A 24,224-nucleotide genomic window follows, 5' to 3' on the forward strand; every position below is an offset into this window, starting at 1 on the left:
TCTAAAGTTGTTACTTTATTGATTTTTCTGTAATCAATGCAAAATCTGGTACACCCATCTGGCTTGGGCACAAGAACAATTGGCAAGGACCAGGGGCTAACTGATTCCTTGATAACCCTCAGTGCTACCATCTCTATAATTTCCTTTCTGGTGTTTTCAAGCACTGGCACATTCAGCCTATAAGCTAGATACTTTCTCTTATTCACAGTAACCATTTCCTTCAACTTTCTATCAATGTATTCCACATTCTGCCATTTTATATATAACATTGTAAAGCAGGTCAATCTTCCTTTGGTGGTCCCTCATGTATATGCACTCGCTTTATATTAGCTGCCTGAGGATTTGATTTTTTACCCCTAGGACAATTCTACCTGAGGTACTACATCTGTCCACATTGGTAACGTGTCTTGTCAGTATGCCTAAATAAAGGTTTAACCAAAGATTTTATCCCAGAACTTGGTGTGCTGTTCTGTGCTTTACTATTGTAAATAGGCTTTCTGAATTCAGGGGCTTATTTAATAGGAAATTTATTAGCGTGTTCTTTTCCAAATCTCCCATATATTCCTCCACCCCATCAGCCATTAGAGTTATGTAACCACTTTCAGCTACTGGAGGATGAGACTGGAGGACAGCCTGCAGAGGAAGAATTACAGGGGATCCCATTCAACAGTGAAGAAGTCATAATGTTAGTTGACCAAGAAAAAAAAGCATAGTCATTGGGGGAGACTCCCTGCTGTATGGGATTGAAACCCAAGTATTTCATGAAGACCCATGGACTCACCAGGTATGCTGTCTCCCTGGAGCACATGTTGTTGTTGTTGTTGTTATTAGTAGTAGTAGTATCCCACCTTTTGCCCAATACTGGGCCTCAAGGCGGTATTACAAAGTTTAAAACATACATTTTAAAACATAGGAAAAGAAATGTAAAAAAAAAAAAGTTTAAAAATACAAAACAAAATTATAAGTCAGTAGGGAGAGAAAACAAAACAAGCAAGGGGACAGGCCTGCAACTTGGTGTCGCCACCTTGGTGGTGGACCCACCCCCAAAGGAGCCTGCCTCTTAAGCTCCTAGTCCCAAAAAGTTTTTGTCACAACAAAAAGTTGTGAGATGGTTCTGTGTTGGGAGCCTGAGTCTGCTAGGAGGCAGTTGGAAGGTTCCGCAGACTAGGCAAACCCCTAAGGCAGGACAAAAGCAGCCACTGATTGGCCACTTGCTTTGTAGGCTTCCTCTCTTGGCTGGATCAGATGGACATGATCCCAGGTAGCAGGAGCCTGCCTCTTAAGCTCCCAGTCCCAAAAAGATGTTGCAGCTGGGGGTGAGATGGTTCTGAAGATTTGCCAAAGCTCATAAAGCCCATTGACACATACCCTTTTCTTCTCATCCACGTGGGAACAAATGATATTGCCAAGCGGAGCTACAAAGAAATCATGTAAAACTTTGAAGCTCGGGGAAGGAAATTCAAGAACTTTGGGGCCCAGATAGTTTTCTCATCCATTCTTCCAGTTCTTGGAAGAGGATTAGAAAGGGAAAGAAAAAAGTCCTTATCAATGGTACCTTCTCAAACTGTGGGAGGTAATGAGTGGGGTACTGCAGGGCTCAGTCCTGGGCCCAGTGCTCATCAACATTTTTATTAATGATTTGGATGATGAGGTGCAGGGTTGCAGACAACACAAAATTGGGTGAGATAGCTAATACCCTGGAAAACAGAAACAAACTTCAAAGTGATCTTGATAGGCTGGAGTGCTGGGCTGAAAACAACAGCATGATATTTAATAGGAATAAATGCCAGGTTCTACACCTAGGAAAAAGAAACCAAATGGGGGATATTTGGCTCAGCAATACTACAAGCAAGAAGGATCTTGGAATTGCTGTAGATCACAAGCTGAATATGAGCCAACAGTGTGATATGGCTGCAAAAAAAGCAAATGCTATTTTGGGATGCATTAATAGGACAGCTTTCAAATCGTGCAAGGTACTGGTTCCTCTCTATTTGGCACTGGTTAGGCCTCATCTTGAGTAGTGCATCCAGTTCTGGGCACCACACTTCAAGAAGGATGCAGATAAGCTGGAGTGTGTTTAGAGGATGGGTCAGGAAACAAAGCCCTATGAGGAGAAACTGAAAGAACTGGGCATGTTTAGCCTGGAGAAGAGAAGATTGAGGGGAGACATGATTGCACTCTTCAAATACTTGAAAAGTTGTCACATAGAGGAGGGCCAGGATCTCTTCTCAATCATCCCAGAGTGCAGGACATGGAATAATAGGCTCTGGAATCCAGATTCTGTCTGGACATCAGGAAAAACTCATTGACTGTTAGAACAATTTGACAATAGAACCAATTACCTAGGGAGGTCATGGGTTGCCCAAACTAGAGTCATTCAAGAAGCATCTGGACAACCATCTGTCAAGGATGCTTTAAGGTAGATTCCTGCACTGAGAAGGGTGTTGGACTTGATGGCCTTATGGGTACCTTCCAACTCTACTATTCTATGATTCTGTGAAATGCAAACAGGTGGAATTTCACATTGGTGTACTGGCAGGAAAATGGTTTAATGGGGGGAATTAAAAATTCCTAAAAAAACAAGGCATGAACTGATCTGATTCAAATTTGGCATGGCCTTATGTTGTATTGCTATGCCAAGTTTCATCCCTTTATCTTTAAAATTATGCAGATGTAAGCATTTTGGTTAATTTCCATTTTAAAATAATAATAATAATAATAATAATAATAATAAATTATTTCTTACCCGCCTCTCCCTTTGGATCGAGGCGGGGAACAACATTAGAACAGGAATCAATACATCTTAAAAAATCATGATTTAACATTGATCTGGATAGGCCTGCCGGAAAAGGCTAGTCTTTAAAGCTGCCTTAAAATCATACATAGTGTTAATTTTACGAATCTCCTCCGGTAGGCCATTCCACAATCTGGGGGCGACAGAAGAAAAGGTCCTTTGGGAAACTGATGTCAGCCTAGTTTTAGCTAACTAAAAAATTTGCAAAAATCAAGGCATGAACTGATCTGATTCAACCTTGGCACAGCTAAAGCCCTCCTTACAATTTTCATCACTTTATCTTTAAAAATGACGGGGCTGTAAGCATTTTGGTTAATTTCCATAGGCACTCCAATGAGCGAGGGGGGAAGGCTACCACATTGATCACAATGTCCATCAATGACAAGAACCAATGAACTGGAGGGGGAAGAAGAAGGGGCAGAGTGGGGTGAGGTGAGCTCACCGCAACAGCAGCAGGAAAGCAAACAAGTGAGAAGAAAGTTCACTGGTATAGCAATGATCGTGAAAGAGAGCAGCGCTTGCAGCGCTTATGAAATGGAAGTAAAAGACAAAGAGGCAAATTAGGGGGCGTAAAATAGGTGTGATGGAGCCCCTAATTTCAAGTAAAAGGAAGGATGGGTGGCAGTGAAGAAAATATTAGTCAGAATTTGAAGGAACCTGTATAAAAAGGAGTAATCATACTCCCTCAAGCAAAGCATGTGCTCTACTACTGAGCTATGATCTTTCTCTGCTTTGCGTAACATCAACAATGTTCACACTGGAAATTTAAAAAAAACAATTCACCCCCAAATGGAGCATCTATTTCTTACCTTTCTTGCACATTTATTTTATATGGCTACTTAATCAGGTGGAAAGTAGCACTGAACAGGTCATTTGTTTCAAGGCCAAACTTTCTCTCATAGAACTATATCCTGTAGTGCTTTGACCTTTTCATCTTGTTTTGTTTTGGAAGACTGTAGACAAGATTACTGCTTGGGATGTTTTTGTGTGCTTTTTTTTACAGTTCGCTGTGATAAATGGGACTTACCAGCCATGTTAAATTTATGTCAAGCTGGAAAAGAGGGTCGCTGCGGGAAGCAGCACCTGCCGCACAATGAGCAAAGCTGGTAGAGCAAAGCCTGTGCCTTCGCCTTTGATGTACGATTCTGTCGTCAGTCAGGTCATCTAACCAGAGAACATTCTGGTATAGAAAACATTTGCAAAGTTAAGACTAGACAGTTGTATCACAGTTTTGTTTGACAGTATGAAAGTTAAAATGTACACAACTTGTCCCTTTTAATGAGACAGTGAGTTTTAGGCACCTGTTGCTCGTGTGCTGTTACCATCTCTGCTCCCCCCCCCCCCCCCCGCTGCCTTTTGCCCACTGTATTTGCCTTTGCTCTCTGCTTTGCTGAGTACTCTGGCCAGCTGCCTCGGCTCTCTTTTCCTCAAGTAGCTCTATCAGGCCCCAGCTCTGTAAGACTTTACAACCTCATTCTGTACTTTTCCCAATTCTTTTATTGTCCAATTGGTTATACGACACCTTGTTTAAATTAGAAAAGGCTAGTACATCAACATGCACTAAGTAAAGTTAATCAGTCAGTCTTGTTCACAACCTTCTTCCAACTTGCCTCCCTTATAAACTTATTGGTTTACAAAACAACTTTAAGGCATATCATATTCTCCAGAGGTGACTGTGGGGTTGTGAAAAACTGATGACGACCATGGGACATACTGACTTGCAATGATGGGAGTTGTAGTCCAACACCTTTGGAGGGCACCAGGTTGGGGAAGGGCTGCTCTAAAAAAAAGTAAGATAAGTAGGTGGCCCTAAGTTATTAATCAGTTTCCCACAACCCCACAGTCACCTCTGCATATCCTATTCTCCATCCTGTCCTCACGATTTATCTGCTTTGGGAGAATGAGAATTTCAACTTGCACTTTCTGCCTCCTTAGGGGAGGACATGGCGTTGAGGCTTCTGATCCTTAACTCCCAATTTCTCTGCTTTTTGGTGCTTGGTTGAAAGCTCTAGAGCCTTAACGTTGTTTTGTAAACCGTAGGTTTTTTGTTTAATGAATTGCGTGGCTTTGTGTAATAGATGACTGGGTATTGTACAGTTGAAAACCAAGCCAACATCATCCAGGATGTTACATCCAATATAAAATCAAAGCTAGTATTATGTGTTCAACCACTTTTCAAATTAAAAAATGAACCCCAGAAGTTATGTTCTCTGACTTGTAATCTGGTGTGTCTAATTTGAACTTTTCAATAGCCAGTGTCCAGAGATAAAAGCTTTTTATGACTGCCTTATAAAAAGGGAGCATTTCATGTTTTGGGTCTGCATTTGGAAACAACTTGAAAAATCATTCTACTGGAAATAAAAATCCCTGACTAATTCTGGAAGCACACAAGATGATAGAGGGGAATATTTTATATTAGAATAAGTTACAGTTTACTATGTTAATTATTATAGCTCATTTTATGCTACATGCCTTTTCTTCCTGTTTGGAAGAAAAAGCATGTAGATCAAAAGCAGATTGTGATCAAGTTTGTGGTCAAGTTTCAAGCCTGCACAGGCTGCATTTCCATCCATAATAAGACCCCTTGAAGTAAGACCCCGTGAATTTCCTTGATTCTTGAAAAGCAACATACTTGCTTTTAGTTTTGCCACTCTCAGCACTCTATGTGTGTTATGTATGCCTGCTCCATCTGTCCCTGTAGTTCCCTGCAAGGCCCAGCCAGGTAAATTAAACCCAGGGGTGGAGGGTGGGATTCCATCAAGTTCAGCTGAGAGCAGTTTCTGTCAGGCCCTGGTAGGCAACGTCTGATAGTCCCTCTGTTTAGTAGTCTGCAGGAGCACCTGCCTCATAAAGCAAATGGTTACATGAACAGTTATTATGGTCTGCCACTTCATTTGTCTTTAGTAGTCTGTGGTCCAGACCTCTTCAGAAGGGGGAATAGTGTTATGTCATAGGTTGACCATATGGAAAGGAGGGCATTCCATCCAAATTGGTGGCCAGCACAACATCCTGTGATACTAAATTCTATAGTTAACTATGTGCTGTCTGAAGGAGTACCTCTTTTACCTGTCCTGAATTGCCCACTAATCTTGAAAGTTGATTAGTTGCAAAGAAGCTTCGCTAGCAAGGGGGAAAGGGAAAGCTAGCTGGCCCAGGACTGTTCATTCTTTCAATAAACTAGTTATAACCAAGTGCCATATTCCCCCTCCCAACACACACAAACCATGAGGTAGGTTAGGCTAAGAGTCTACAACTGGCCCCAAACTACCTAGAGCTTCTTCTCCTGCTCACTTTCATAGAAATGAAAAACTAATGTTTGGTAATGCTTGGGTGTATGGCAGGTGCTACTTTTATCCTCGCAACAACCCTGTAAGGTTAGGCTGGAAGTCTATGTCTGGCCCATTGTCTGCCTATGCCTGTGTGCCTGCTCTCTCATATATACAGCACACAGAAAGGCATCTTTGGGTTTGTTCTCGACTTACTTCATACTATAAACTACATGTGAATACTGAAGTCTGTGACAAATAATGGAATAAACTCACCTTCTGTACTTTCTAATACCCTACCCATGTACTGTGGTCTTATTTATTTATTTATTTATTTATTTATTTATTTAATTACATTTATATACCGCCCCACAGCCAAAGCTCTCTGGGTGGTTTACAACAATTAAAAATAGTAAACATTAAAAGTATACAAAATTTAAAAAACATAAAAACAGTATAAAAACAGTATCCATTTAAAAACAACAATTCTGGGGTCCATTAAAAACAAACTTAACGTTGTTAAATGCTGTTAAAATGTCTGGGAGAAGAGAAAAGTCTTGACCTGGCGCCAAAAAGATAACAATGTTGGCATCAGGCGAGCCTCATCGGGAAGATCATTCCACAGTCGGGGAGCAACCACTGAAAAGGCCCTCTCCCTTGTTGCCATCCTCCGAGCTTCCCTCGGAGTAGGCACTCGGAGGAGGACCTTAGATGTTGAGCGCAGTGTACGGGTAGGTTCATGTCGGGAGAGGCGTTCCATCAGGCATTGCGGTCCCAAGCCTATCTTGATCCAATAGGATCCTCCACACTCAGCACATACACCTAAGGTATAGTTTTTGTACTTAAAACAAAAACAACAACAAGCCTTTTCATTTCTAGATTGTTGCATGATCAGTAGTCCAAAATGAAAAAAGGGGAAGACGTTTTGCTTACTACTCTCCAGTTCTCCCATATTTTCACTGCATGCAGTTCCCAGCTGTTTGTGTACAGTGGGGAAGAGGCAACAAAGCTTTGTGACATTTTCCTGGGAGGAAATCCCATTGAAAACAATGGGAGTGACTCTTAAGTAAACATACATATGATTGCAAGGTAAATATAGGAACCAAAAATTACTAATGAAACCTTCCTGACCAGAGTCTGGAAATCATATTTATTCATAGCACAATCCTCTGCATGTGTACACTCTCAAGTAAATCCCACTGAATTGTCCTGGAAATTGCAATCTAGTAAGTATGCTTAGGTATGTGGGCCAAAACACTGAGGAGGCAAAAAGGCAAATTAAGGCTGTGATCTGAAGCAGACTTGCAAGTGAGTAAAGCATCACTGAATATAGTGGGGCTTACCAGGCAGCAAGGGATCCATTGGAATCAGTGAAGCTTTTTTACTTATTTATTTATTTTTAACCAGGAAAAGTGGGATTAGGGGACAAAAGTAAGTGGGGAGGAAGCTTAAACACAAAGCAAGCAAGAAAATAAGTTGCAATTGTAGTATTATTATTGTGCTGAAAAGAAAAGATTAAATCATTCCCCCTCTACCCACCCGGCTCCAATTTTAAAAATGCTGCAATTGTCTACATCTTTACCTGGGAGTAAGACCAATTGCATTCAACGGAATTTACTTCTGAGTAGACTATGCCAGTAGGATACTTTTAGTGTGCTTTTAGGATTTTTTTAAACAGTGTATACTATGTTTTTAATTTGTATTTTATGCTTGCTGTTGTTCCCCGCCTCGATCCAATCGGAGAGGCAGGTAAGAAATATATTTATTGTTGTTGTTGTTGTTGTTGTTAAGGGAATCCATGAGGCAGGCAGTCCCTCCCACTGGCCTCTCAGTGTTCCAGTCTAGTGAGCTCCATCAGTTCCTATGGAAGCTGATGGCTCAAGATAAATATTGTATTTTTAAAAAACTATCTATCTAAAACAGCTGTTCTATCAAACATTAGATTAAAGGAAGACAAAATAATTGGGATTTTAATTAGGTAACCTGTCATTTCATGAGGAGATGAGAGCACAAATCCTCGTCAATCCTTTTTTAGCAATCACAGTGAGAGAGGGAGATTTTTCATTTTCTACTTTAAACTGCCCTCCTTCCCTCAGTCTTTCACCAATCTTCTTGAAATTTTCAGGTTACGTGTGCCTCTTTCTGGCACATGTAAATTTCAGGAAGATAGGTGAAAAATGTTCAACTATATGAATGTTAGAATGACACCCCCCCCCAATTACCCCATTATAATGGTAGAATGCTTTTTTTCCTGTCAGACCTTAACTAAACACGCATGGCTGTGCGTGATTAAATTCTATCTTCTGCCCTAATCATGTTCCGCTGGTGAAGACACAGACACACAGTAGAATAGACTTCACAGGTAAGACAGAGAGGGGCTGCCCCCCCTTACCTCTTAGCTATTATTTTTGGAATGCTATGAGGGGGGAGGCATAATGGGAGAGAAATGGGAGAACCAGGGAATCTATAGTGTATATATAGTTTATAGAATATCTATGGCTTAGAGATAATTTAACCTTAAGGCAGGGGTGGGCAGAAGATAAATCTCCTCATGTTTGGGCCTTTAACTTTCAGAAGCCCTTGCCAGCATGACCAATGGTCAGGAATGCTGGGAGTTGAAGGCCAAAATATCTGGAAATCTACTTTCTGCCTTAATGTAGGGCTTCTCTAAATGAGTGATTGCTTCTCTAATTGAGCAGTTTATAACATGCTTGTGACTGGCCACTCATGGAAGTTTGCAAATTATTTTGATGACTTTGTGAACCTGCTGCATGCCTCTTGATCTTTCTCCCAGTTATTCTGTTGAAAAAAAGCCCTTGGATATCTCGATTCTTTTGAGATATCTCTTGATTTCCTAATGTGTGCAGCCAAAGTTGTGCTACAAAACACCCACTAGAGGGTGCTGTCCTGCTCAGTACTATGAGCACTGAGAGGAGGGGAAGTTTTCAGTTACAGACCATGTGGTCGCCCAGCTCATTACAATTGCGCAAGAAGCTGGAAGAAAAGTGCCAGTAAGTGAACACTATTTCCCTTTCATCTAAAGAAGCTCATAGTTCAAAGGAAAGCTTTCAACCCCTTCCTTCCCCCCGCCATCAGCAGCCCTGTGTTCAATGCAACACAGTTCAAGATGGCCCTGAACCCCTTAGAGAGGCTTTTAGGGGGGCACAAGTGGCTGCAGGGAGGAGGAGGAAATGGCAATTTCCCCTTTCATGAACTCCCTTAATTTAAAGCCCTCTTCAGGCATTTAAAATGCATGTTGTCTCTACATGTGAGGAGGGGGAGCAGGGATGAGCCACCTCTACCCCAACCACCCTCATTCTCATTGTGTTACACATGTAGAGATTTATTTATTTATTACATTTCTATACCGCCCAATAGCCGGAGCTCTCTGGGCGGTTCACAAAAATTAAAACCATTCAAAGTATAAAACAACAGTATAAAACCATAATATAAAATACAATATAAAAGCTCAACCAGATAAAAACAGCAGCAATGCAAAATTACAAATTTAAAACACCATGTTAAAATGTATTTATAGATTGTTAAAATGTTGGGAGAATAAAAAGGTCTTCACCTGGCGTCTAAAAGCATATAATGTAGGTGCCAAGCGAACCTCCTTAGGGAGCTCATTCCACAGCCGGGGTGCCACAGCAGAGAAGGCCCTCCTCCTGGTAGCCACCTGCCTCACTTCCTTTGGCAGGGGCTCACGGAGATGACTGTCTGCACTGGACACCTCCTCGATCCATGGAGCTCTCCATGCAATTTTGAGCCCTGATTTTCCAAGGGACAAAGAGGGTTCCAACCCTGATTTTCCAATAGTACACAGCTGAAGAGGGCTTGTGTTTCCATCTATATCTATTTATAGGCTTATAGATGTAAACCTATCAACAATTTTATGTTGATTTTTTAATGTTTGTACATTGTTTATGTGCCTGCAATTCCTAGGCAAACATACAAAATAAAACAACAACAAAACAAATAAGGAATCTAGTTAATGTGTCAATGGCCTCTGAAGGAACTACTTGCTCTCTCTTGCCAACTGAGTTTTTAAAGCCAATAAAACTTGACCTGTTCTTTCATGCTCATTGAGGTCATGAGTGTGGGTGAGTCTTTGCTAGTCTTGGAGGTGAGTCAGTGTACTGACACTGGCCTCACCAATTCTGTTTCAGGCCGTGAAAAGAGATCTCTTATCTTATGAGATTTATCTTTCCAGTGTTGTACGATTGGTCCTCCCGCAATTTCACTTTTAATATCGCTAATATGTTCTCCTATTCTGATCTTAAGATTCCTTGTTGTTTTTCATTTATATAGTTTCTTACAGGGACAAAGAATGATGAGAGATCTTTTATTTTGTGCAATAGAAACAATGAAGAAAAAGACTGTTAGAAATCTTTTGGAGAGGGAGGGTTTTTTGGCTTCCTTCTTGGGGTTCCTTCTTTTTTTGGCACTTTAAAAACTAACATTTGTTCTGGCACAAGTTTTCATGCTGACTGTCCACTTCATCACATGCAATCAGACAGTGTTCATGAAACCTTATGCCAGAATAAATTTGTTAGAATTTAAGGTGCCACTAGATCCTTTGTTATTTTTGCTGAAATATTTACATTGATACCTCTCTAGAAATATAATAATAATAATAATAATAAGAAGAAGAAGAAGAAGAAGGCCTACCAAAATACATCCAAACCAACATCCAGAAAGCAGTCATACTTAAAACATGCTCATTTCCTGAATTAGTAAAGGACAGCATGACTTGGCAAAGCCTGTCATGTCCCTCTAGAAAAGCCACCACAAGCAAGAAAATTGTTGTTGACGATGATAATAATGTGGCTGGATGGATTCTGCCACCTCCGTATTTTGCTCAAATGAACTTAAAGCCACTAGATTTTCTGTGTAATGGTAGTTTTTGCTAGAACAGGAGAATTTGGATCCAAAGCTTTTGTGTGGCTTTGTGCCTTCCCCCACCCTGCCTTTCAACCGCTTTGCCCTCATGGTTTTAAAGTTCATTTTGCTCAGTTTCCATTTTTTGAGGTATGAGCTGATGGGGATTCAAAAGAATGTTCTGCCTCTGGTGACTCCCTCCCTGCTTCCCCCCACCCCCCTGGCAGCTCTTGGCTCCAGCCCACCAGCTCCAATAGGCACCAGTCGCCACTGATGGGTGAAGGGAATTGGCACCAGTAAGGAGGTGGAAGAAAGAGAGACGAGCTCTGGTGCTGTGTGTAAATAAACAATGAACGTTTTATTTTTGTAACCATGTGAAAAAGCTTAATGTTTCGGATTCAGAAGAATCCTTCCTCAGGAGCTAAAACAAATAGATTACAAAGCCGTTATTTCATATAAAAGAAAAAGCGCAACACCCATACAGATTTCATTGAAAATGTGAATATCTATAATAATATAGTTTTTCTTTCTGGCAACTACAATACTGTGCATATCTCTCTGCCCTGACTCCTACTGAGCTGATTCTTAACTCATTAACAACAAATTCTTAACTTTTTACAACAAATTAAAAGTCATAAAATGCTCTTTTTCAAACATGTAATACACTCTAGTCCTTTTTTCAAACTGCATCGATAGCTGTTAAGACCACAACATAAAGTCAACTGGGGGAATCTAATTACTTATACAGTTATACTTATGGTCTTAACAGCTATCGATGCAGTTTGAAAAAAGGACTAGAATATATTACATGTTTGAAAAAGAGCATTTTATGACTTTTAATTTGTTGTGTATTATCTGTTTTTTAAATATACTACGTGTATTTTTGGACAAATGACAGTAGATTACCATGTTTTAATTATGTATAGTATTGAAGCTGCCAGAATGAAAAACTGTATTATTATAGATATCCAAATTTTATTATAGATATCTAAAGTTCTTCAGTTAAGAATCAGCTCAGTAGGAGTCAGGACAGAGAGATATGCACAGTATTGTAGTTGCCAGAACGAAAAACTATATTATTATTCACATTTTCAATTATATCTGTATGCGTGTTGTTCTTTTTCTTTTATATGAAATAATGGCTTTGTAATCTATTTGTTTTAGCTCCTGAGGAAGGATTCTTCTGAATCCGAAACATCGAGCTTTTTCACATGGTTACAAAAATAAAACGTGCATTGTTTATTTACACACAGCACCAGAGCTCGTATCTCTTTCTTCCACCAGTTGCCACTGCCTCGACATCATCATCAATAATAATAGTAATAATAATAATTTATATAGCACTATCAATGTACATGGTGCTGCACATAGTAAAATAATAAAACAGCAACGCCCCGCCACATGGGCTTACATTCTAATAAAATCACAATAAAACAGTAAGAAAAGGGAAAGGGGAAGCACCAAACAGGCACAGGGGACAATAAAACTAACAGTATAAAAGACATAATTTGTGGTTCCCTGGTAACTTAGCAAACATGCTAGTTTCTGGACTAGCATTACTAGACTAACAACAGCCTGTATCCAGCATGAATTGAGCCAGGGACTGAGCTCCCTTGGTACCAGACTAATTCCCCAATCATCTGTTGTTCCTGAGTATCTTGTGCCTCAAATATGGAACAAGGTTGAAACATGCATTAAAGACAACTTTTTTGAGCAAGTGTGGTAACACTCTCACAAGCACACTTTCAGAGTACTTCAGTCGGCTTTTAATTCCTCAAAAGCAAGAGGTTTCACATGGACACACATGATATTAAAATAAACACACTGACTATCTCCACTACTGGAGATTAATCATTGGCACTTGAAGCACAAATGAACTGTGTAAAAAAAGGGGGAAACATGTATGCGTGGTTTTGTTTTGTTTTTAGAATGCTGCCCAATGTTCTCATGCATGGTTGCAATCCTATCAGTCGGGGCAGGTTTTCTGGGACACTGGAGCCTCCCAAAAATCCAAAGCCATGCTATGAAGGGAAGACTGGCCAGGATTTCCACCCACCCCTTTTCTGAATGTTTTTCTTTCTTTCTTTAACAGCTTCTCTCCCACTGATGGCAGCGGGAAAGAAACACACTATGCCCCACCCTACCCCAATTCTCAAAGCATGGACAGTGTTAATCTGGTGCTAAAAGGGTTAAATTATGCTGCATAAAGAAGGCTACTTCAGGCTAAATATGGATGATTTGATCTGGAATGGTGGAATGGTTTGAGTGAGGGTTTTGGGGAGATATACAAGAAGACCCTCTAAAAGACCCCGGACTCATATCTGAAAGTCCCCCAGAAGTATATTCCAGGCCCCTGAGCCATGGGCATGAAGTCCTTGAAGTTTGATTCTATGCTAATTGATTTTATGCCATTAACTAAGACTCTAGCTGAGACTTGCAGGACTTCTTTGAAGAAAAGTGGGGGGGGGGAACACAATGGATTTTACAAGTGGTTTTTCAGAGCTCATTCAAGGCCACAGTGTGCCAGCAGAGTGAACGAGAGAACTGAGCATGCTCAGACGTCCACCAGGAAGAGGAAGAAACCTGTTGTGACATCTCATGGTGTGCACCTGCTAATAAGAGAATGTCCTCACTCGAAGTTGGGCATGGAAAATCATAATACTGAGCAAACGTGACACTTGGGAGGTGTTTGGGCGGATATGACCAAATATGTCTGAAGAGGAACGTGAGTTCAAAGAAGATGTGCTAGACAGAAATACGCCAATCAAGGTAAGGTAATAAAGACTGCAGGCAGATTTTTAATTTTTTTTCTCCTTCTCTTCGACTTCACCTCTGATTTTTGGATTAACAAGCCCAAGGATTTGGGTAACTATGAATCTCTTTATGCTTTTAGACTTTGGGACTTAGAATATTTTCATGTCTTGGATTTTCTCTTTCACTCTAACTTCTGCTTTTATTCTTCACATGCCTAGAGGAACTTAGTAATGCTTCAACATAGCTTTTAGTTTCAAATAGTGTGCAGGAGGAAGAATAGGGAGGGTTAATTACTATGTTTTAGTATAGTCGAACGTGTTTTAGTTTAGCTTTAAACTGCAAATAGTAAACAGAAGCAGATAATGAAGAGGAGTCATAACAATGCTAGAAGCTCAAGCTGTTATCTTATTAGCTAAGTTTGTAATACCTGCTTTGGCAACTACAATTCTTTTAATTAGTCTTGTATTTGCATTTCATTCTCTTTTCTTGTAACCACACAGAGAGAGATTGTATACTTAAATAACCATGCCACTTGTTTAATTTTGCAATTTTTACAATAAATAGATTCTTATTTACAATCATGCCTGTGGTGATGCTTGTCAGTTGGGAGTAAATGTTTGTCTGTTTGGATTAGCACTGGTTACCCACCGGGGTGTTTCGGACCCATTTGGTGTACGTTCTGAGGTTAAAGAGGACCAAATTTACAAAAGGGTTCCCTGAAGAGCCATGAACCACCCTCAATCCTTATCTTTTTTGCTTCTACAATTTCAGAGAAGGAAGGGTTACAAAGGATTGTGGGACTGGGAGGGGCCATCTAAGGTCAGATCACCCCCTCCAATGGTGGGGGCCCTGTCTTTCTGCTTTCATCCCTTTCTGCAATCAAAGTGAGACACCTTTTCAGTGTAGACTGGTGGAGACACAAACCATAGTCAACAGAGCCAACCCCAGGCATACACATTCCCTCCATGGGGCAAATCCCCTTGTTCCTCCAGAAGTAGAGTTAAGCATTTCAGTGTTCACTGTGATAACCATAGTTAAGGCTCACAAGGACTTCCCATAAAACAGGGCCTGAAAGTTTTGAAAATGTTTACTAGTGCCAAACATGCCACACTTCATACATGATGGTGTATATATTTTTTCCAGGGTAAAAAGCTAAACATGCTTTTATAGTTGTCGTTATTTAAATAGATTCAAATATTAATATATTACATTCTGATAAATAATTCATTTGAACAATATTACTAGATTTCAAGCGGAGGGAGAACACTATATGTTGTATACATTTTCATAGAAGATATCCTACACACACAAAAATGTGTTCTGAGAATTACTTGGGAGACCCATTATGCTTAAACAAAAAAAAGTATATATTAGTATATGTGTAAATACATATTTCACAGACAGATTTTAAAGAATTTTGCAGTCTGAAGCAGGGAGTTTTTTTTTAAAAAAAAAACCAAGCACTCAACAACTCCTATTCCAGCAAATATCTATCTATACCTATATCTATGTACACTCTCACACATTACTCACTCAGTAAATAACAGCTACATAACTACTGTACAAATCTGTATTACAGCAGAGGATTTTTTTAAAAAATAGTATGGAATATTTATCTCTATATGCCACATGTGCCTGATTCATGCACCTCGTAAATATGCGGCGGCCTACTGGAATAAAGTTACATTCAAAATAATTAAAATACTCAAGTCTCTAAATCTGAAGTAGAGCGGGGTTTTTATACATTTCAGTCCCATGAGTTTCTCCCTCTCTTTAAGGCTCTCTGTGCTGCTGTTAGTTATTAGGCATCAAAAAAAAAATTGAACAGAGAGAGAAACACAATGAAAATAAAACCCAAAGAGACTACTGTGGCTTCCAACTTCTGCCACCTCCATGTGAACACAAGTACCGAAACAAAACCAGAAGAAACACGTCCATTGTCTTGATTTCCTTTTAAAGATAACAGGTTTTCTTATTTGTCTACATCTGCATTCTTAGCATGACTCTTCAGTCATTACGACACTGGAAAGATGTTTAATTATTGTATTTCACAAGTAGGGTTTGGTGATGAATCCCTCCATGGACTTATTACTCACCTGGTGATTTCATGTAATATTGCTCAATATCAGACATGTCCGTATTCAGTGCGCACTCGAGATAGTTGAGGATAACTTTTCTACTGAAGTAGTACCTCATACCCATTAGAAAGATGGGTAAACAGCAGGTCAGCAGCAAGGACTTGGTCACAACAAAGCATATTACTATGGAGATAAGGAAGAGAAATAAACGATACCTGTCAGAAAAGAGAATTTAGTGTTGATTTTGGAACACAAACCCATAAGTCACAGATATTATACCAAAAATGAGTTGCTTATACACTACATTTTCATATCCATTTATACATTCCTTCTGTTAATAAAATAGGTCTTTCAAAAATAAAAAATGTGCTAATATATTCACTTAAGATTATTAAATTATTTTGAAAAAAATCATATCTGTTCAGTTGTCTTATGCAGTGAGCTATTAAAAATCCATCTATTCACATTGTCAGAGGCTGGCAGTAGGGATGGGGGAGAAATTAGTTCTCCCTAATTTCTTGCTTTCAAACCACTTTTTGAACCGAAACTGTTATCCTTCAAAAGTCACACTTCTCCAGATTTTGCAGTGAAGTTTTCCAATTAAAAATGCATCCAAAAATATATATATTAGGGAACATAACTTTCAAAAATACATTATATTAGGAAAATTGCTTGCAGAAATGTGTATATTAGGCAAGTATATTAGGCTATTCATAAAAAATATGACAAGTCACTGCATTTATAAACCTTTTACAGATCTCTTATCCATGACAAAACCATGAGGACAAGAAATCTGCTCATGGCAGAAACACAACTCAATTAATCTTAGGGACTTCAAGGAACTAGTTACTAACTAGTCAAATTAATACACAAGATTTAGCCCCTTGTCCTCCTACTACCACATAGTTTTGCCACACAGTTTGTTGGTCCTTACTACCTCCTTATGGTTGCCACATCACAGTGATGCTACAACAGGAGTAGTGGCAGGATTTTCACCTTGGCACAATTCTTAGAGGTACATGTCTAGACCTTTTGCTTCCCTCTTGCTAAACTGGATGTGATGGACAGTAATGTGGAGCAGAGTAGTGCTTAGTAGTTTTTCACAGAAAATTTTCCATTTCATAAGTTTATAAGTTTATGCGCTTTTTATACTGTATTTCGTAATTGTGTTTTTAACCTGTTGGATGTTTTTTGTGGTTTTAATTTTTGTGAACCGCCCAGAGAGCTTCGGCTATTGGGCGGTATAAAAATGTAATAAATAAATAAATAAATAAATAAATAAATTAGTAACAATGAACGGATGCCAATTGCAAATATTTCCCCCTCCATTGGGAGATAAGAGGGGGGAGCACGGCCTTCTCATGAGCTTTAACAGTCTCCTTAATTTATTTTTATTTTCTCCCTCTTCCCTCCCCATCCCATTTTCCTTGTGTGTCATGTCTTTTTTAGAATGTAAGCCTGAGGGCAGGGACTGTCTTCTTTACTGATCAATTGTAAGCCGCTCCGGGAGCCTTTTTGGCTGAGGTGTGGGATAAAAATACTCTAAATATATAAATAAATAAATAAATAAATAAATAAATACAACATTAGGCAAATTTGGCTATTTCAAACTTGTTTTTCAGGTCATCCCTAGCAAGTTTGTAAAAATTCATATATATCCTAGAAATATATGTCTCAGTGTGAAATAGAACTAATAGGTAGTGACAGAAAAGGGGAAGATGCCCCAGCAAGACAATAGAACTCTTGAAATAGACGTGTGTTTGCCAGCATATCATTCACAGTTCTTTGGGTTGCTAACATTTATTAGTGTATCAACAATTTTCAGTACCTTTGTTTCTTTCTTAAATATATTGTACTTTTCTACAACAAAATTGTACCTATTCCAAGTAAATGTGCATAGCATCAGGGGAACAAAAGGGAGCTCCACAAGACCGTTAATAGTAGGGGTATAAAATTACCTAGCTGCACCACTGCAAACTGCTCTTACCATTAAGCCTAGCTACAGTTATCCATGCTCTGATAACCTCTCGTTTGGATTACTGCAACGCGTTATACGTGGGGCTGCCTTTGAAAACGGTCCGGAAACTTCAACTGGTACAAAACAGGGCAGCCCGTTTACTAACAGGGACTGGCTGACGAGACCACATCACGCCGGTCCTTTTCCAGCTTCATTGGCTGCCAATCCAGGTCTGGGCCCGATTCAAAGTGCTGGTATTAACATTTAAAGTCCTAAACGGCTTGGAGCCAGGCTATCTGAAGGAACGCCTCCTCCCATATGTACATGCCCAGACCCTAAGGTCATCCTCAGGGGTCCTTCTCCACGAGCCCCTGCCAAAGGAAGTGAGGCAGGTGGCTACCAGGAGGAGCAGGGCCTTCTCTGCTGTGGCACCCCGGCTGTGGAATGAGCTCCCTAAGGAGGTTCGCTTGGCACCTACATTATATGCCTTTAGATGCCAGGTGAAGACCTTTTTATTCTCCCAGCATTTTAACAGTATATAAATTATTACTATTATTATTATTATTATTATTATTATTATTATTATTATTATTTATATAGCACCATCAATGTACATGGTGCTGTACAGAGTAGAACAGTAAATAGCAAGACCCTGCCGCATAGGCTTACATTCTAATAAAATCATAATGAAACAATAAGGAGGGGAAGAGAATGCAAACAGGCACAGGGTAGGGTAAACAGGCACTGGGTAGGGTAAAACTAACAGTATAAAGTCAGAACAAAATCAAGTTTTAAAAGCTTTAGGAAAAATAAATTTTAACTGGTGTTTTAAATTTGTAATTTTGCATTTCTGCTGGTTTTATCTGGTTGAGCTTTTATATTGTACTAGCTGTACCCTGCCACGCGTTGCTGTGGCTCAGTCTGGTTAAATTGAAAAGAAAGAAAAGACAAAGCGGATGTTTCTAATATGTTTAATTTCACAATGCTTGTGGATATACAATATTTTTAGTTGTTCCATTGTCTGTGCAGATATAGAGATTGTCTGGTTTGCCGACTCTAGAACACGCAACATATAATTGTCCATGTGAGAAGCAATCTGTGTCTAGATCTAAACCGCACAATTCTAAAGATTGGCCCTGAGCTTTGTTGATGGTGATTGCAAACGCCAATCGAATTGGGAATTGCAATCTCTTAAATTGAAATGGCATATCTGTTGGAATCATAGGAATGCGAGGAATGAGGACATCTTCACCTTTGAAAGGTCCTGTCAAGATTGATCTCCGACTATAACAATTGCCACTTCGTCTATAGTTGGAGCATTGAATCTTCGCACATGTTCTCCAGCAGGCGTTTTGTCAGCATGAATAACAATCTTGTGTGTATCAGATGGCATCATGTCAATTGCTGTTTTGAACAAATGTACTAAATTGTTTTTTTCGTGAAGTAGCTGTTGCAGTTTTGAAACGATGGACCTTTTTATGCCGGTATAAATTCCGCAGCGTGCATTCAATTCATCATTGCCATCACCAATGAAATACATTTGTAGGAATTTATGTTGACTATCTTGAAACGGAAGGAAGGAGCCGGCTTTATGATAAATTTGTCCTTTGACTTTGAAAGTTGGCATAAATGGAGCTGTGATGATTTCTGCGCCGAATGACGTCATTTGGAAGCATGAGTTGTATTTCCTGATGTTAGATAGGAAATGCTTTGATTCTGCGGTATATCCGGCAAGCAAAGTTTGTAATGGCTCTGGTGGTTCTCCAAGTTGAGGCAGTTTAATTTTTCCAGCAGCGCAACGCATTCCTTTTGTTTCTCCATTAAATTTAAGAGCCTTGCAATAAGGACACACTTCAGTCATAGTGCCGATGAGAACATGCCACCTCAAACTATAATCATCAGCTGGGTTGTACTGGAATGCAAGGCGATTGTAATCATGTGATTGTTTACCACGGAGTCATGTTTGACGCTGATGTGCTGTTTCTCGTTGACGTCTTTCAGCTGCTCTCAGCCTGTCGCATTCATTCTGTTGAGAACAAAGCAGATCTGAAGCTGTAGAACGCGATTGCTGTGCTCACAACCGTGCATCCTCAAGTCTGGCTGAACGTCTTGGCTGGTTCCTTGGCACATATTTGAGGCATTCTTTTTCTTTTTTTCTCGTTTGCTGATGCCCGTTCTTCCTCAGTCTGATTTGCAATTTCTCGTTGCAGTGCTTCCACTCTGCGAGTATGACAACCTAAGTGTGATCTTCTGCGAGGCATTATTTGGATGAAGTAAAGCAGATTGTTTGGTTTTTTAAAAAAGGATGTTTTTACGGTGAGGAGGTTAGTGGAAACTCCTGGCAGTTACCTTTCTTCAGAACGTGTAACTGTCACAGGTGTGACATCTATAGTCACTCAGCCAATTGTGAGAGAACATGCAAATAGGAGAGGAGGCAGAGGCAGTGGATTGGCCTACTGGTTGGCGATGTCACAATGACCTATAAGAGCAAATAGGAGAGAACATGCAAATAGGAGAGAAGGCAGAGGCAGTGGATTGGCCTACTGGTTGGCGATGTCACAATGATCAGCAGGACTGGTTTTGAGGAGGCCTATTTCTTCGATTTTAAGACAAACTTTTGACCCCATATAGAACATAGTTACATAACAACGCTCGCGTATTCGAATGCAACGTTGTGTCAAAATTTCAAAGCAATCGGTGAAGAACTTTCGGAGATATAACGTCTGTTTCGAACGAACATTTACATTTTTATTTATATAGATTTTATATTATGGTTTTATACTGTTGTTTTATACTTTGAATGTGTTTAATTTTTGTGAACCGCCCAGAGAGTTCCGGCTATTGGGCGGTATAGAAATGCAATAAATAAATAAATAAATAAATAAAGTTTCACTTAATGTTCAATTGAAATCTACCCTCCTATAACTTGGATCCATCAGGTCAGAGTTAGACAATGAGGAACATGTGGGTACCAATATACCCAATGACACCTTTCTTGGCATCTGCCAAAGTGCATTACCCCTCACAGTTGTAATCGTAATCATCATCATCATCATCATCTCATTGGCTGCTGAGAAATCAGTTTCTGATGGTGCTAAAAACTATGGGTTCAAAGAAGCTGTTTAGTGTATTGGGGCTCAGACCCAACCTTTCCCCTGCATTCAGTCTTTTGGATAGGTTACTTGTCCTTCCAAGTGCCAGGTGAGCCTATGGCAAAAAAAGGTTGCTTACTTCCACTTTAGATCCATCCCTGCCCTTTGGGGCATCAGCAGAGAACGCCACCACACCCTGGATTAAGGAGTTTGACAAGATGACTTTTGAGGTCCCTTCCAACTCTTCTTTTGATACCACTTCCAGTTCCTCGTCTATTCCCTTCAGGATTTGTTTCCCTTGACCATCATCATTGCCCTCCTCTGAAACCTGTTCCAAATTGTCTATATCTATCTTAAAGTTTGGTTCACAGAACTGGACGCAGCACTCCAAATTAGGCCTGGCTAGTGCAGAATAAAATGCAAGTATTTATTCTTGTGACTTGGAAACTTTAATAGACCTCTAAATATCACATTAGCCTTTTCTTTTCTTTAGCTGCATCACACTGCTAATGATCCTTTTCACATGTACTACTTCCCAGCCAGGAATCCTACATCGTATACCTGTGTATTCGGTTTTATTTGTTTTGTTTTGGTTTGACTTAATTGCAGACCTTTGCATTTGTCTCTGCTGAATTCCGTTCTGTTAACTTCGGCCCAGTTTTCTATTCTATCAATGTCATTTTGAATTTTATTCCTGTCTTCTGGGGTGTTGGCTACCTGTAATCACACACTTGCTGAGCCAGCCGCTGCCTGACTATAACGTGTTTTTAAAAGTACATGGATGCTGCGTGCCCATCTCATCACTTGCTGCTTTCTGTGTGGTCATTGAGGGGTGAGGAGCTGGACTTTGGCCCCAAGGTCCAGTCCTAGCTGCATCACTGGGCAGACAGAGCAGCAACTACAAAACAGGAAACAACAATAATAGAGAGAATCAGCAGAACTAAACAAACAGGCAAAAGCCCACTGAAACAAGAAGCATTCAGGAGATGCCTGAATACCAAGAAGGACAGCCAAATGGACTTCCTGGAACTGGGAAGTCCAAAGGTTGGGCACTGCAACTGAGAAGGCCCTTCCCTGTGTTCCCACCAACTGAACCTCTCTGGAGGGCCTTTCCAGATGACTTCAGTGGATGGGCAGGACTGCATGTGAAGAGGTTAGTCCCAAGCTTTTAAAGGTGACAACCAACACTTTGAATTCCCCTTGGAAGCAGACCAGCAGTTGGTGCACTTGATGTAAAAGGGGAGTTATATGCTTCAAAAACTAACTCCAGTCCATAGTTTAGCTGCTTCATTTTGTACTAACTGTAGTTTCTGGGCAATTTTCAAAGGCAGCCCCACATAGAGCATGTTCTAGTAGTCCAATCTCAGGGCCTTGCTAGACGAGGCCTTAGCGCGCTGTGAGGCCCGGTTTCCCTGCTGTGCGTCCAGACGAGGCACAGGGGAATCCGGGGTCAAGGTGCACTGAAGCCTCCCTTAATGCGCCATAAGCGAAGTCGCTTATGGCACGCCTTTTCTGCAGCCCCGGCCTGAGGCCGGGGCTGCGGAACATCTAGCAAGGTCCGTGGCTTTTTGTGGCTACTCGCTTACTCGCGAGTAGCCGGGAAAAGCCACGGACTGGGCACAGCGCTCAGCGCTGTGCCCATCGGGCCGGGGGGATCCCAGGGGGGGGGGAGATAGGGGGGAAGGCCGGACCGGCAGGAGAGGGGGAGGGCGACACAGGGGACGGCGGAGGGCGACACAGGGGAAGGCGGAGGGCAACACGGGGGACGGGGAGGGAGGGAGGGTGGGGAAAGAGTGGGCAGGAGGCATGGGAGGGGATCAGGAGCGGATGGGGGGGCTTAATTAAAAAAAAAACCACCTACCTTCTCTGGAGTCTTCGGGGCGCACGTGGCCCCTTTAACAACAACAACAAAAAATGGCCGATGCTACAGGGCTGCCGCAGTCCCTGTGCATCGGCCGTCTAGGAGGCGGGGCGGCGCGCGCTAAAGTTAGCGCGCCGTCGCTTCGCCTCCCTGCCGGCTTATCCGGCAGGGTCTAGCAAGGCCCCAAGTGTACCTAAGACATTAGTACTTGAGGCCAACTCCGCCTCTCCAGAAATGGTCATAAGTGTGTCATATCCAAAAGTACACAAAACCATTTCCGGTAACAAATGCTGTCTGAGAATCCTGGAATAAAACCAGATACAGAAAATAGACTATATCCCTATTGCAGGGTCACCAGTCCTCCACGCCAAATCCACTTCTGCCTTGTCTGGATTAAGTTTCAATTTGTTTGTTCACATCTAGCTCATCACTGCTCTCAAATAATAATTCAGAACTTCCACTACCTCTCTGGAATAAGATGGAATTGGAAAATAAGAGTTCGGCATCATCTGCATACAGGTGACACCAAACTCTGAAACACTGGGCAATCTTCCTCCACCGATTTCATGCAAATATTAAAGAGCACGAGGAATGAGATAGAGCCATGAGAGACTGCGTAAGACAAAGGCCATGGTGTCAAGCAGAATTCACCAAATACCACCTTCTGGAATCTACCTCCCAGAAAAGATGGAACCACTCTAAAATGGCACCCTCATTTTTCATCCCAGTCAGGTAAACCAGAAGGATGCCATGTTCAATGGTATGAAAAGCTGCTAAGAGATCCAGCAGAACCATACTTCCCAGTCCAGTTCCCATACTTCCCCAGTCTAGTTCCCAGACTAGTTCCCAACTCTAGTTCTCTGTTGTGGCACCCCAGTTGTGGAATAGACTTCCCTTGGAGGCCCCTGACACTGGCTTCATTTCAGTGCCAAATTAAAACATGGCTCTTTAAAGCCTTTGAGGGCTAAATTCCCCATGGTCACACATAGTTCTAATTGTTTTAATTGTTTTTATTGCTTTTAAAAAAATTCTACTGGTTTTAATTTGTTAACAATTGAATACTTTTTAGCTGTGTATATGTATGTTTATATTGTTCTAATTTTATCTCTTTGCTACCCTGAGATCCCAGTGATATAGGGCGGGATACAAATATTTCAATAAAATAAATAAATAAATAAAATAGCCATTAAGATGAACAAGACAGTCTCAACTTCAAACTGGGGCATAGAAGAGATTGAAACAGATCAAGATAATCAATGTCATCCACAATTGTCTGGACTTGGGTTGCTATCACTTGCTCAGGTGTCTTGCCCAGAAATGAACTATGAGACTGGTTTGTAATTTTCCAGTACAGTGGGACCAAGAGATGCTTTGTTCTTACCACTTTTCCCTTTAAACAAGTGGCATTTCCCCCTCTATGAAGACAACATTTACAATATTCAAATATTCATAATCCACTCAGCCCCCTTCCCGACGGCTTTAATCAGCTATGATGGACAAGTTTCAAACACAGAGATAGATAACTGCACACCTTGAAAAAT

The 24,224-nt window shown here is 40.7% G+C and overlaps 1 protein-coding gene across 2 annotated transcripts in view; it reads right to left on the reverse strand.

Moving 5' to 3' along the window:
• NAT8L (N-acetyltransferase 8 like) overlaps positions 1–24,224 on the reverse strand; it is a 77,177-nt gene that overhangs the window by 33,613 nt on the left and 19,340 nt on the right. Inside the window, exon 1 of one of the 2 annotated variants that reach the window (XR_010025444.1) lies at positions 15,792–15,878. Coding sequence is in view for 1 of the 2 variants with exons in the window: in XM_063125901.1 (XP_062981971.1) it covers positions 15,792–15,956 (165 nt within the window). In the remaining variant the exon portion in view is untranslated. Of the gene's footprint in view, positions 1–15,791; positions 15,957–24,224 lie in introns of those variants that run through there. The other variant, XM_063125901.1, reaches the window with a different exon arrangement.

This window comes from Elgaria multicarinata, chromosome 5 (genome assembly GCF_023053635.1).
Source record: "Elgaria multicarinata webbii isolate HBS135686 ecotype San Diego chromosome 5, rElgMul1.1.pri, whole genome shotgun sequence".
In the NCBI taxonomy this organism is placed as follows: Eukaryota; Metazoa; Chordata; class Lepidosauria; order Squamata; family Anguidae; genus Elgaria; species Elgaria multicarinata.